The sequence below is a fragment of the Ambystoma mexicanum genome, chromosome 6q (assembly GCF_040938575.1).
Source record: "Ambystoma mexicanum isolate Mex_15411 chromosome 6q, UKY_AmexF1_1, whole genome shotgun sequence".
NCBI lineage: Eukaryota > Metazoa > Chordata > Amphibia > Caudata > Ambystomatidae > Ambystoma > Ambystoma mexicanum.
The window spans coordinates 1527732022-1527746129 of record NC_090937.1 but is presented as its reverse complement, the minus strand read 5'-3'; the positions used below and the strand labels follow the sequence as shown (position 1 = coordinate 1527746129).

Below are 14108 nucleotides of genomic sequence, written 5' to 3'. Positions count from 1 at the left end.
CCTTCGGGGGTCCAGTCTATAATGTAAGCATGTTTCCTTCTCGTTTAAGACAGAACATCCAAGGGACGAGTCACATGTTCAGAGTTTAGTCACATCATTTAAAACATTTCTGTAATTTAGGCAAATACTAAGCCGCACATGATGAACTGGTATAGTTCCGGCGACCAAAACAATCCTTGCATTGAACATGGTATAGTTCATTTACTTTTTTATGACATTTTTATTCATCAAGGTTTTATAATAATATAGATATTTACTTTTCAGAATTTTCAACAATGCCTGCCTGTTCGATTATCAGTTGCCCTTCGAAGACCCATGCTAAATCTGAAGGCACTACAATGCATGTATTCCCTAAAATTGTTGATCGAATAAGAGAATGGGTCAGACATTGCGGTTATCCACCGGAAGAGCTTGAAAGTAGAGTCCTGCAAGTCTTTGAGGACAAGAGGGGTGATCGATACCGCATCTGCAGCCGTCACTTTTCCTCGAACATGTATGCCACATCTTGGGTAACAAAGAAGAATAAACGGCGAACGACACAAATTGCTCGCAAACGCTATTCCAACTCTATTTGTCCACATTCCGCCACTGCTGAGTCAAGTGTCCAGATTTAGCTTTAGGCCTTGCGGTAGTGTGTAGGTAGCCGAATGGATTCATTGATATTTTAGGTGTTGTGTCCCTTGTAATACTTCGATATTGATATGAGTGTATAGCTTTTTGAATAATGGCATTTATCAATAAATTATTTTTTGATTTTATAACCCCCAAAGGAAATCTATTTATAAGCACAGGGAACTGTGCTATATTGCAAATTTTCAATAGCATTATTCTCAAGTATTCTGTCAGTTTACATGGCAATTTTTTAATATTTGCATTTCATTATCAAACAATTTACCTTTACAACTGCTTGACTATCCACTGAATCTGAAGCAAGAACATTCTACATCCGTGACGTGCCCGCAGTTATCAACCACTTCTAGCGCGTATCAGGTAATAATAATTGGCTATTCCGCGACAGACTTGTTTTATGCATGTCAAGTAATAGTTTTTATGTATCTTCTACTTATTTTACCACTTGTTTGGTTAGTGCTTTCCAATTGATATACACCTTAGTTGCCGTCCTCTGGTGTTTGTTTTCAGTTATAATTAGTGTTATCCATACTAATGCAAGTACTGTCTTTCAGGGAGATGCTGAAGCGTCCACCACATTGACAACAGCCCTAGATGATGTTCAGCAGCACGAGGTATGGATACTGACAGCTCCATCGACCGTGATCATCAGGACTGGAACACTTATCGTTTGATTGTTCTACACCATGTTTCATTCGTGGTTAGCCATTGATCTGTACCTGTGCGGTCGACCCAAGTGTGTGTTGTGTTTTCAATATTGTAATCCTTACTAATGCAAATACTATGTTTCAGGCAGTTGTTGAAGCGTCAACCCACGCACTTGATGCAGAGCCTGTCATTCAAGTAATTCCAGGGGAAGTGGAAGCGGGACCATGCGGATACGAATCGTTGCAACAGCTTTCGGAAGAGCGCACCACATTTACAACATCCATAGATATTCTTCAGCAGCACGAGGTATGGATACTGACAGCTCCATCGAGCGTGATCATATAATGTGATTCCATTTGCTATACTTTCTTCCCTATTAACGCAAGTACTGTGTTTCAGGGAGACGATGGAGCTTCCACTACAATCACAAGATCCCATTTAGATGATGCAGATGTAAAGAAATCTGAGAAATAAGTCGATTAAATGTGATCATATTTAAATATCCCTTGATTCTTTTAGACAATGCATCATTTGTGGTTATCTCTTTATATGTACCTGTGCCGTCGACGCCAAGTGTGTGTTATGTTTACAATATTGAAAACCATACTAACGCAAGTACTGTGTTTCAGGGAGTTGCTGATGCCTCCTCTCCAATACAATTATGGCAGTCCATGCAGAGCCAGAGGTATGGATACTGACAGTTCCATGGAACTAGGTCATCAGAGCTCGAATACTTGTCGTTTGATTGTTCTAAACAATGTTTAATTCGTGTTGAGCTATTGAGATGTACCTGTGTGTTCGTCCTCACGTGTGTTTTATGTTATCAATATTGTGATATATAGTAATGAAACTACTATGTTTCAGGGATTCGATGGAGCCTCATTCCGTGCTGTCTATGCGGATACAGAAAATATAGTCGTTGCAGCGCAAGAGGAAGGGAAGAGGTGCGGAAACGAATCTGAGCTACAGCGTGCAGATGTTGAAGGTCGAGTCAAGAAAGTTGCAAAGAAAAGAAACAAAAATAAGGTTAGTTACAAACAGTTCATAACTTTAGACTTTCTTTGTGCTGGGGACTATTTTATGTTTTTTCCAGTCAATTGTACTATACTTTAAACTGAACATCCCTTTTCCAATCTGTCCTCTAGTTACCCGTGGGTGTATGAACTATACATACATACACAGACAGTGAAGCGAATGAGAGCTGTTGCTTGCCACCATTTACACTATGGAGGAACTATTAATGTAGACGCCGCGTGTTGAGACTAGAGATGCTAATATCCAATGGCCAGAACATGAAATGAATGTGTCCGGAGAATCCAGTAAAGTTGTAATGGACCATTGCTACAGTGCGACTGCAACACAAGAAGATGATACTGAATCTATTGAGGATAGCTCGGAAGTAGTCGCAGATCAATTCACACAATCTACACCCGCCAAAAAATTGCCACCAAAAAAGCTGTCGACATTGTTGTGTTCTCCCATCAATGTTGAAGTAACACATGTTGAAATGACAGAGAATGAACCAGCAGCAGCATTCACTGACGCATCAGAACCTGATATCGGCGATATTTCTTTCAATGCTGCTGATATGTCCTCAACGATGCAGTCCGAAACAAGTGTGATGCCGGATGACAGTCTAATGAAAGAGGGCAAATACATAGTATTCGACAGTTGTTTGATGGATATTATAAGTATGCTGAAATGTGGGCATTCTGTCAGAGGGAAAGTATGTGGGAAGCCATTGATTTATGGAACTCGTCAAAAACAAGGCAGTAACGTCAAAATGCATGCCGCCTGTAGATTAAATCATACGTTCTCATGGTCTGCACAACCAATGCTGGGGAAACTGCCAGCAGGCAATCTACTGTGTGCAGCTGCATCACTTTTTAGTGGCTCCAGTTTTAGAAAGTTAGTCTTTCTTTTAGTTTGTGGGACTTCGTTTCATTTCTAAAACGCAGTACTACTAATACCAACATGATTATCTGCTTCTGGCTATTAGTGATGCTTGGAAAATTGAACAATTGTCTCTAGCAAGTACATTCAAAGTGAAACGATTCAGGCTAGCCGGCGATGGACAGTGCGACAGCCCTGGATTTTCTGCCAAGTACTGCACCTACCACTTTCAAGGCATGGATAGTAAGAAAATTGTGAGTTCGGTGGTCGTGCAGGTAACACAATGTACATCCTCAGTGGCCATGGAGAAACTAGGATTTATAAAATCAGTGGAATATCTACAATCGAGGGGAATGCACATCGACCACATAGCCACGGACAGACACGTTTCAATTGCCAAGACAATGAGGGAGCAGTTCCCACATATTAAACATCAATTTGATGTATGGCATCTTGCTAAATCAATCAATAAGAAAATCTCGGCTACAGGGAAAAAAAAGGTTTGGAAAGTATTTCACAGTGGTCCCAGTCTGTCAGCAACCATCTTTGGTGGAGCTCCAAAACTTGTGAAGCGTCAGTGGAAATACTACTTGAAAAATGGCGGTCACTGATGCACCACTGTACCAACGTTCACCGCTGGTCAGAAAACCTACATTTCCACCAATGTGAACATGGCCCTTTGTCCCCAGAGGAGGCAAGGAAGAAGAAGTGGTTGATTCCATCTTCACCGACACACAAAGCCACTGAGAAGATTGTTTTCGATAAAACACTATCAAGAGATTTGAGGGGACTGACAGAATTCTGTCACACAGGAGGTTTGGAGGTGTTCCACAATATGGAGTATTGTGGAACCTTGTATAAAGTACAGGCCAAAGCGTTTGCATTTCATCATACAGGGCATGAAACATAGGACTCTACTTGCGGTCTTGGCCCATAACGAGAATCTCTGCCATGAACAATCTAGGACTACGCATAATGTAAGGATGCCTCGCTACACTAAGGTGTTTTCTAAAAGAAGTAAGCAATGGGTGATCAAACCAGTCTATGAGGAAATGGACTTCGACTTTGTAAAAAGCCTTATTGTTGCTGTACTCTAGAAGCACAGATATGGAATTTTGAATGTTTTCTGTGCAGAGCACTGATACATTGCCACTGTGCCATGTCCACCCAAAGCAGAGCTGGTTGTGAAGTACAAATCCCGGTTTAAATAGTTGTAATATGATTGTCTTTTTGTAAATAAATTTTATTGTACAGTGTACATACAAAGTATGCTAACCCTAACCCCTCCCTTCACCATCCTGGGTGACGAACAACCTGGGTGTCATCTTTGACTTCTCTCTCTATTCACCTCATATCGCTGACCTTGTCAATATGTGTATGTATATATTTTTGTTGCTGTAACTAAGTTTCGCAATCTCATGTAAATGCTGCGCACTGTTAACCGAGGGGAGGCTTGCGTATTGCAAATAATAAAACAAACAATAAATCTCACTTTCAACTCAACTCCTCGGGTACGTTATACTTTCCCTGACCTTCCTCCAAAAAGTCAATGTCTCCATAGTTATGGTTCTCTAGGGCTGCAAAGCTCGCGGACAACGAGGACAAAATTGGGGGCCTCAGAACGCGCCAAGTGAGCCGTTGCAGATGGGAGAGAAGCCAGTTTGCATTTGCACATTGAGGCCTAGTACATAGATGGATTCGAAGTTCTCAAAGATGGCTTTACACGGGATGTTTTCAAAGGAAGAATGTATGCTCATTTAGAGTGAAGGTCAGCGGCTTTGATTTTGAGCTGGCGGCCTGAAGAGGCCCACAACTCGCACTGGTAGTATAAGGTTCTATTGTTTTTTGACCTTGAGAGACAGGGACCATGCCGAAAGGACTTCATTTGAAGGAGGGGTGCAATAACGTAAAAGACGATGAGGCAAAAAATGCTGAAACTAGTTTCATGTTAGTTCAGTATACGAAAAACCGTTCTCAAGAGCAGTGCGATTTACGGACTGCATTACGCAGAGACACAATGGAAATTGCAAATATAATGTAACTAACTCTTTAGACGCTTTTATACCGGAATGAAGAATTAATGAATGGATGAATGAATGAAGAGCAAGTAAAACGTTTGTGGGATCGTCTTTGTACCGGGCACATGGGCATTCAGGTCCACATTCCACATGCGTGTAGACAAACAGTCGTTTCTCATTGTGTGTTAACCTCGATTTATTTTGTTAGTTTTCACATTGATTTTAGAGCCGAACATATTCCATTGCACTATCCTTGAAAGCAAATAGTTTCAGATCGGCCGTAATAAATAAAATGAATAATATTAATAAAGATCGGCTGGCGAGACTAATTATAATTTTTATGTTTTCAAAACGGGTATATCGTACCCTACTGCTATTGCCACCAGTTTCAGACCCCAGCAGATGGTTTTTTCAACCGCCAGCTGCAGCTTATCGTAAACAACTGCACCACTTTGACGATCTTATGGGACGATTGCCAAGCGGCCATATGCCCTTACGCGGTACTAGCGGCTAGAAGCAACATATCAACCTTTACGCTGGCCTAGTGCCTAGTTGATGGACCAGCCTTGCGGTTCACCGTGCGACCAAAGTGCTTCTTTTAACGAAAACCAACACCGTGTGTACCATAAAGAAACAGCGCGTGACTCGCGATAAAACGGAACAGGATTTGCGGATAGAGAGAAAAGAAAAAAAAATCACTTTCCGATTTGATATGCCAATTGCTGAATATTCTATAAACATTTAATGTTAATAAATGTACTTTACCAAATGTACTGTGTTGCTGTTTGATTTGAAAGTACAGTTTCATACTCCGAATTGTGGCGCGCTGTGTTGTGAGTTGATCTGTGTTGGGTTCTGGGTTCTGTGTGAAGTCGCGTAGAAGACGACTGGGCGCGTTTGCCTACGCAGCAAAGTAACGTCACGGAGAGAGGCGGGGAATATGAATGTTTTGATAATGTCAGGCTCAGGGCCGGGGGATATGATTTAGTGCCGCAAAAGCAGATCAGCCAGAGCGATGCGGCCAGTGATAGGATTATCACAAAATGGCGGCGCCCTACTTCCTGTTTTCGCGTGTTTAATGGACGAAAACTCGGGTAAGGTCCATAGGAAATTCTAAAATCGAGCGACTTAGGCTTAAAAACACATGGCCGACCCGTAGGGCCAATAAAATTTTTTTGACCGGACCATTCCTTTAAGCTTAAACGTTATGCCACAGCCTTTGTGCTAATTGTGCTAAACGGACACTAGCTGTACAGTTCCCAGCATACTTCACAGTTGCCTGTCTCAGCTCGCCCACCATGAGGGGGGGGGGGGGAGTGGCATCAAATCAGGTGACGTCAAAATTGCATCCAGAAATTCATCTCACAGGGATTAAGAACCCTCATCCTCTGCATATTGTGCTCTAAGCACCCTTATGCCTTTTTCAGATGTCACCCACTTTATCATCCCTGGTTCATTTACCCACGGTTGGTGGAGACGAATGCTTTCATAACCTGGTGTTCTGCCGTTTGGCCAATGTAAACTTTTTTTTGTTTAAACTTTTAACTTTTAAAAAATGCATTGTGGCAGTGTTACATTGCGGGTATACCCTCGGCACAATCCCTGTACTTTCTTCATGTTACTCTGTCCTCTACCAGCTGTCAAGAGTGCTCAACCCCAGGTGGCTCTCTATTTACTGTTGTCGGCCTTTCATACTATAGCGTTGTAATGTGGCTCCCAGAGGCACTCCCAGTGCTTCATACAAAGTGTCATCAAATGTATGATATGATAGGTTATTTATAACATGCTTAATACCCAGAGGTTTCTAAGCGCTGACCCGGTGATCGAACCAGTGTTGTTCCACCTTGTCTTGCTTCCAAAGCAAGCGCGTTGCCCATGAGCTATCCTCCAAGACAAATGTGTACAGTTACACATATGTATGATGCGACATGATATAGGCCTAACTAGGTGATGAAAGTCAATGGAGGATACCTGTGTCCCAAGAACAATAACACAATTAGTTAAGCACACAGACCTGCAATGCCACGCCTCATGGCGTGAGGGGATGCATCGGGATTAAAAGTGCTGGAGACAGGAAGGCACACATTCTGGTAAAGGTTTCAGAGTTGGTGGGCGGTTACGTATACAGTTATATCATTGGGATGCCGACTACAACAGTTACAGCGGCACCATGGTGTGAGGCGCCAGATGGTGTTGGTAGAGTGAGGCATGGGAGGGTAAAAGGGGCGAGGGGAAGCCTGCATCACGTAATACAATTGGGTGGCAAGGTAGCAGTATCATAGTGTGGGAGGAGAGGATTCAGTGTATGACATCAAAGAGGGTGGGAGGAAAGGGAGTGTAGCAAGGTGCCGTAATGGCGAAGAATGGGCATGGTTGAGTTATGTGCAAAAGGTGAGCTGATGGTTAGTAGGCCTTGAAGGGGGCCGTCCGAGTAACAGGGACGGAGGCGGATAGGCAGACATTGTAGGACCATGCAAAGTGGCGTATCGGGAACGAGAGAAGAATCCGTGTTCGTCTTACCCTTTAAGGTGATGAAGATAGTTGCATACGGTGACGATGATAATGAAAAGATTGTTTTAGTATTGTCAGTGCAACATTGAAGGCAGCGAGAAGGCAAAAGTTATGATGGTGAACTCTGGTGCTGAAGTATGTGAAGCCATGCAGAGACACGCTGAGACGAGTAAGAGCAGCAGGCACCACAGCCTTGCAGCAGGGCAGGCATCAAGTACATGCTTGGGACCCTATCCAGAGGCCAGACAGGCAAAGACAGGCACAGAGGAGAGCCTTAGTGTGAAGCCTTGGGGTAAGGCTGGCTCTGCCTTCTGGCTCCGAGTCCTTTCCTTCTACAGGGAGCCAATCGGATGCCTCGGCAGTGGTCACTCGCTGCAGGGCTGTTAGGCCCAAGTCGAATCTTGTTGTTTTCTTCGTCGGCCATCTTCAAATGATCACTGGAATGAGTGCAGGCATGCTGGAAATGCTGGAGGCTCGATGTTCTTCCCTGGCCAGATGGTTTCAATGTGGGCAAAGACGGGCACAGATGAGAGCCTTGGGGTAAGACTGGCTCAACGGCTGGGAGTCACTTTCCGTCTATATGGACCCAATCTGATGGCTTGACAGCAGTGGGTGGTTGCAGGTCTGTTAGGCTGAATCTTGTTTAATAATGAACATGCTGTTTCTACCTTGTGACATGCTGTTTCTTTGTTAGGGGCAGGATGTTTCTTCGCCCTGGTGTAAAAATGTGAAGGTGGCATGCGTCTTGTGCTATGGTTGATGGAATCAAAATCTCGCCACGGAGGTGACTTTCATTGCAAGCAGCAATTTTTCTCTTTTCTTGCCCAGCGCTTAAACTTAATGGTCTATTGAAAACTACACTTTAAACCCTCTTTAAGACTAACTTTTGTATGAAGTAGAACATCTTAGGCTTTATTAACGACTTTCTTTCAATGTTTTCGAATCATTTACATTATTTTGCCGAGACGATGCAAGGGTTTAAAATGAATTTTGTCGGAAACGTTGAAAAGCAGGTGTTGAAGCAAGCCTGACTTGCCCAACATCAAATTTAATCCGCCCATTTGAACAACATCCGTGTCCATCCCATTGAATTTTAAGTGGTAACAGAAAATGCTTACGTCTCCCTGATTCCCTCTGAGCTAGTCTTCAATGTGTGTAAAACGTAGCCTTCGTTACATTAACCTTTCTACTTACTACCGATGGTCAGGCAGGCTGTGTGTGTTGCAGTTTTCTTTGAGAATATATTTTTTTGGATCCGTTTTAGCTTTGTTCCGTTTCCAAGAGTTTCGCAGTAGTAGCACTCTGTTTTATTATTTGAAATGAGAATGCTGTGCTTGACGCTCTTTCTGCAATCACTATTTAGACAAATTTCATGTGTAATAATATAATAATACTGTGTGCACTACCTCCATGCATGCTTTTCTTCCCTTCCACACCGCCACCCTAAGTTTTTCTCAGCTGTGCTGTTTCCAGTTTAGAGAAAAGCAAGCCATCAACATCAGGACACCCACATCCATGAAATTAATTGGCACTGAGCTTCTCACCCTGTCCTATTAATACTGGGTGACATGGTCTGTGATTAGGACCACCCCTCCCCCCTCCAATAGGCCACGTGATGTTTATTTATTTCAATTGTTAATTTATAAGACACTTAATACCAGCGAGTGGTTTCTAAGCGTAGGATCCGGATTCCTCCCTGAGTGGGTGTCTTAGCAAGAACCATATTTAAATGCATCCCCGTCCACAGGCTACACTGACCTCCCACCTTACTCTACATGACTGGGGATCTATCAACATCAGAATCTTTGTGTTTGCCCTCCATGTGACCGTCAGTTTATGATCCCTCTTGTCAATGTTGGCATAATCTGTGCGAATTGTGGTGTGGTTGAGGGGAGGATCTTGGCTAGATCCCCAATAAGCATGTCGAATTAAATATTCGATAGCAAGGAGAGATTGCTCAGGCACAGAGAATCACCGTTGCCTGTGGTTGATCCGAAGTAGTTGCATATATATATTGCAGTATGTAGAAATTGTGTCTTCTCTAGGGCCAGCATATCTGTCTAGTAAACTGTAGTTTGCTTTTTCTGTGGAACGAACATTGTGGGGGTGTGTTTGTACCCATGCTTGCACAGTGATTTGATCAACTATAAAAGATGCCAGGTTGGCACATTGTGAACTAACTGAACGCTAACTGGGGAACTGTTTATGAAAGTACTATGCCCGTTGATGGTACAGTGCTATACATTTGAATATTATGCAGCTATTATGTTTTGGGGTGCAATTGCGTTTAAAAAAACATGTGTATAAACAATGCATACTTTTTTAGGTATCCCACTTTTCCTGCCCCTCTCCCCCTCAAAACCCCACACATTATCTCTGCTAGAGCCAACCAAGTCATAGCCTACTCACTTGCAACCTCAATTCCATACATAAAACATAGCACACCATTTCTTACTCGCTGGGTCCAGTTTCACTAGCCAATGCGTTTTGCACCCTGGCCTAGACCTCTACCTAGCTCTAAGTCTCTAAAGAGTTGTCTAATGTCAATTTGCCATTTTTGCGCCTCGTTTATATATTCAGTCATTTTTGTTTAGGAAGGGGCGCTAAACCTTTATAATGTTGCACAATATTAAAGCAGTAATTGAGTTTACTTACTGGATGTCTGTACTCTAAAATCATGCTTTGCAAGCAAAGTTAAAGATATAGAACGTTTATATGCCCCGCACAACCCTTCAAGGAAAAGTAGTTGAGTCATTAAATCCCAGACCTCTGAGCAAGTGTTAACTGCTTAATATGACTCGTGTGTGTTTATTTTTGTGGGAAGTACATCCTTTTTTAATTGATTTTCTCTCCTCTTACTTGGGTGCTCTACACTGGGGCCGGGGTATGGCCTTGTTACTGGTCTCATCTTTCTGTGCTTCCATCCTACATTATTAACTTTTAGACTTGGAGAAGCAAATACGTGCTAGTATCAACGTGTTCAACTGCCAAATGTCATTGTTCCATTATGAGAAATACACTGTTTTGTGTTTTTTAGCTTTTCCCTGGTTTGGCTTGGATATTGGAGGGACTCTGGTTAAGCTGGTCTACTTTGAACCAAAAGATATCACGGCAGAGGAAGAGCAAGAGGAGGTGGACAACCTGAAGACCATCCGAAAGTATTTGACCTCCAATGTAGCGTATGGGCTTACAGGTATTCGGGATGTGCATCTTGAACTGAAGGACTTAACAATGTTCGGGCGAAAAGGAAACCTCCACTTTATCCGTTTTCCGACCCATGACATGCCTACCTTTCTCCAGATGGCCAGAGACAAACATTTCTCAAGCCTTCACACATCCTTGTGTGCCACAGGAGGTGGAGCCTACAAATTTGAAGAGGATTTTCTCACAGTATGCGTCTTCAGCTTGTAATTGTGATACTTGTTTGGGAAAAATAAGCTTTTCATCACTTTCTGTTATTTTCCTAAATATTAACCTATGTTTCCTAATCCAACTCTGGTTACCGTCCCTACCCCCAACCATTTAAGTGAAAATCTTTTCAGACACCAGCCATTTTGCCTGGGAGGTTGATGGAGCTCCTACCACCTGAGGGGTCTCTATATTTAGCCCTTGTCTGAGGGTCGTTTGTCTGTAGTAGGGGGCATTATGGGTGAATTTGGAGGGTATTTGAAGAACATTGCTCTATGCTAGTTAGCAACTGTTAAGTTTCCTGAAATTCGTATTAAAAATCAATCGTCACTTTTCTTTCTTCCAAACTAAGCTAGATTTACTTTTTGTTTTTTTTTATTAAAGTACTTCCTGCTTTCTATTTTGGCACTGTTCTAGCCAAATATTTTCGAGACCTCTTGGAAAAAGGGGGAACCCTGTCCACCTCATAATAGTTGTCGACAAATAAGGTGGGGCCGAGTCCTTTGGATAAGCGTCAAACTGCCTTCTAGTCCATGTACCATTAGTAAAGCCTACTGGGATTTAAAGAAATGGAATAACTAGCCCAAGATATAATTAGAGAAATGTATGCATTTGAAAAACATCTTGTTTGGGGTCTTATTAAAGAGAAGTCATTCTTTTTCCATCATCTAAAACGTGAGTGTGTAGGAGATTATTTTAATTTACAGTAAACTCCTGTCTCTGATCTCTTGTAAACTGTAATACTAGGCTAATCTATAGCAGCATGTGAACGTAGGTAGCACATTTGCTTTGTGAAATGTGTGGGGTTTCTGTACAATAACTTGTATTTTCTCCCCGTAAATAGGTCAGTGATCTTCAGCTGCACAAACTAGATGAACTGGACTGCTTGATCAAAGGTGTCTTGTACATCGATTCTATTGGCTTCAATGGACAGTCTCAATGTTACTACCTTGAAAACCCAAAAGACCCTGTTGGGTGTCGGAAGATAGCTTACAACCTGGAGAACCCATACCCTCTTCTGCTGGTGAATATTGGCTCAGGGGTTAGCTTCTTGGCTGTGTATTCCAAAGACAATTATAAGCGGGTAACTGGGACTAGGTAAGGGCTCTAGATTTTACAATCGTGTTACTCGTCCTATAAAGCCATAGGTGAAATGCAGGTGTTAGTGCAGAAACTGTTGTTTTTGTTGCTTGAATGTTCTAATTTTGCTACGTTCATGTTTCTTTTAGTCTTGGGGGAGGCACGTTCTTTGGCTTGTGCTGTCTGCTTACTGGCTGTTCAACATTTGAAGAAGCTCTTGAAATGGCATCCAACGGAGACAGCACTAAAGTCGATAAACTGGTGCGAGATATTTATGGGGGAGACTATGACCGCTTTGGATTGCCAGGCTACGCTGTAGCATCAAGGTATGCAAGCTTTTTAATCGCAGATTGTTTTAAATTTTAAATGAAAATTGCTTACCTTTTGTGCAAATTGCCATGTCCCATTTTCTGTAAGAATATCATTGTGCCAACATCCAAAGGTAGGATTTTGCCGGTCATCAGTTTCATCATAAATCATGAGCCATAAAAGTAAGTGGAGGGTGGGGGTTTGAAGGCTTTGGTCAACCCCACGCCCCCTTTTTTATTTTATTTTATTATTTTTTTTTTTTAATTAGAGCTTGCCAATAGTGAAAATACAACTGGGTTTTTTTTCACCCACACAATCATTGGGTACGATTCCTAGAAAACCATTTCCAAGGAGTCCCTGAATAATGCAACTCTCATTTGATGGCACAGTCAGGGCAGGAGGTCCCTGGGAAATGTAGCTTATAGTAGCATCTCCACACCACCTGCTTGGGGAAACTTAAGTCAGATGTATGTTTAAATCTGTAATAAAAATGTGTTTTGATCCGAACGCCACCACTCCAACTCCAATGTGCTATACAAGTTAATATACACTGGATATTACTTGGATAACTACTCGGACACAAGTATACTAATGTAGTATTTTTTCCAAGTTTTTTTCCCATGCGATTTAATTTATTTCTATACAAAATATTTATCATAGGTACCCTGCCACCATTTTATGTACTCGCCAAAATACACTGATTGGCTGTGTTCTGCCTTTAACTTCCCTGAAATCCCTCTCTTTCTACCACACATCGGGCCCGAACGTTTTCAGAATTCTCTCCCCTTTCTGTTTTTTCTTTTCTCATCCCGCTGCCATTTTCGCATACACAGCATCTCCAGTGCCATAATGATTTTCTTAAATGCGCTCCCACAAATCTGTCCTGTGACATCTAACTTCCTGATGTTTAAAATGAAACTTTTTTGATGTCACTGTATTTCTTCATTTTAATTGATGCAGTATTCATGATTTCATGAATTAATTTTATGCATAGCTACTGTGTTCAATATATTGCTGTAGTATTAATTTTCATTTAACACCAACTAATGTTTCCAAATTCCTTTCCAACATGGCTGGCTGCCAGACACCAGCTGTAATATGAACGAAAGGAAATATCCCTAAAGAAGCTCACCATAGGATAGTTACTTTCATGCCCTATGTTCTGAAACACATGTAGGCTAAGATCAATTCGTGAATTTGTGGTATCATTAAGTAACAGATTGCTATGAACACTATTGGGCTATTTACTATAATAAATTGAAGTCGCGGATGCAAGGAAGTTGTAAGTACTGCAATTTCCTGCCGATTGTGGCTAAAAATAAATGTACCCAGTGATTGCAAACTTTCCAAAACCACCACTCAGTCATAATCATTAAGGGCATCCCGAGAAGGGAGCAGATCTCCACAGAGGGGAAATTACTACACTGGCTGCCTATTGTGGCCCGGAATAACTTCAAAGCAGCTAATATCGTCCATAAGTCTCTTTATGGTCGGGCTTAAGTATCCAAAGACCCGTACATTTCCTTGGGTCCCCACCCAGGCGCTAAAATCGGCCACTTTGGGAATAATTGAATTGCTCCGATTCAGAACGGCTGGAGAATCAGGTTGAGC

The 14108-nt window shown here is 42.1% G+C and overlaps 1 protein-coding gene across 3 annotated transcripts in view; it reads left to right on the top strand.

Annotated features, from left to right (window-relative positions):
* Window positions 1–14108, top strand: part of PANK2 (pantothenate kinase 2) — a 58366-nt gene that overhangs the window by 25346 nt on the left and 18912 nt on the right. Inside the window, exons 2-4 of one of the 3 annotated variants that reach the window (XM_069632221.1) lie at window positions 10738–11090; window positions 11953–12206; window positions 12338–12514. In XM_069632221.1, the coding sequence (XP_069488322.1) occupies window positions 10738–11090; window positions 11953–12206; window positions 12338–12514 (784 nt within the window). Of the gene's footprint in view, window positions 1–10737; window positions 11091–11952; window positions 12207–12337; window positions 12515–14108 lie in introns of those variants that run through there. The other 2 variants (XM_069632222.1, XM_069632223.1) reach the window with 2 other exon arrangements.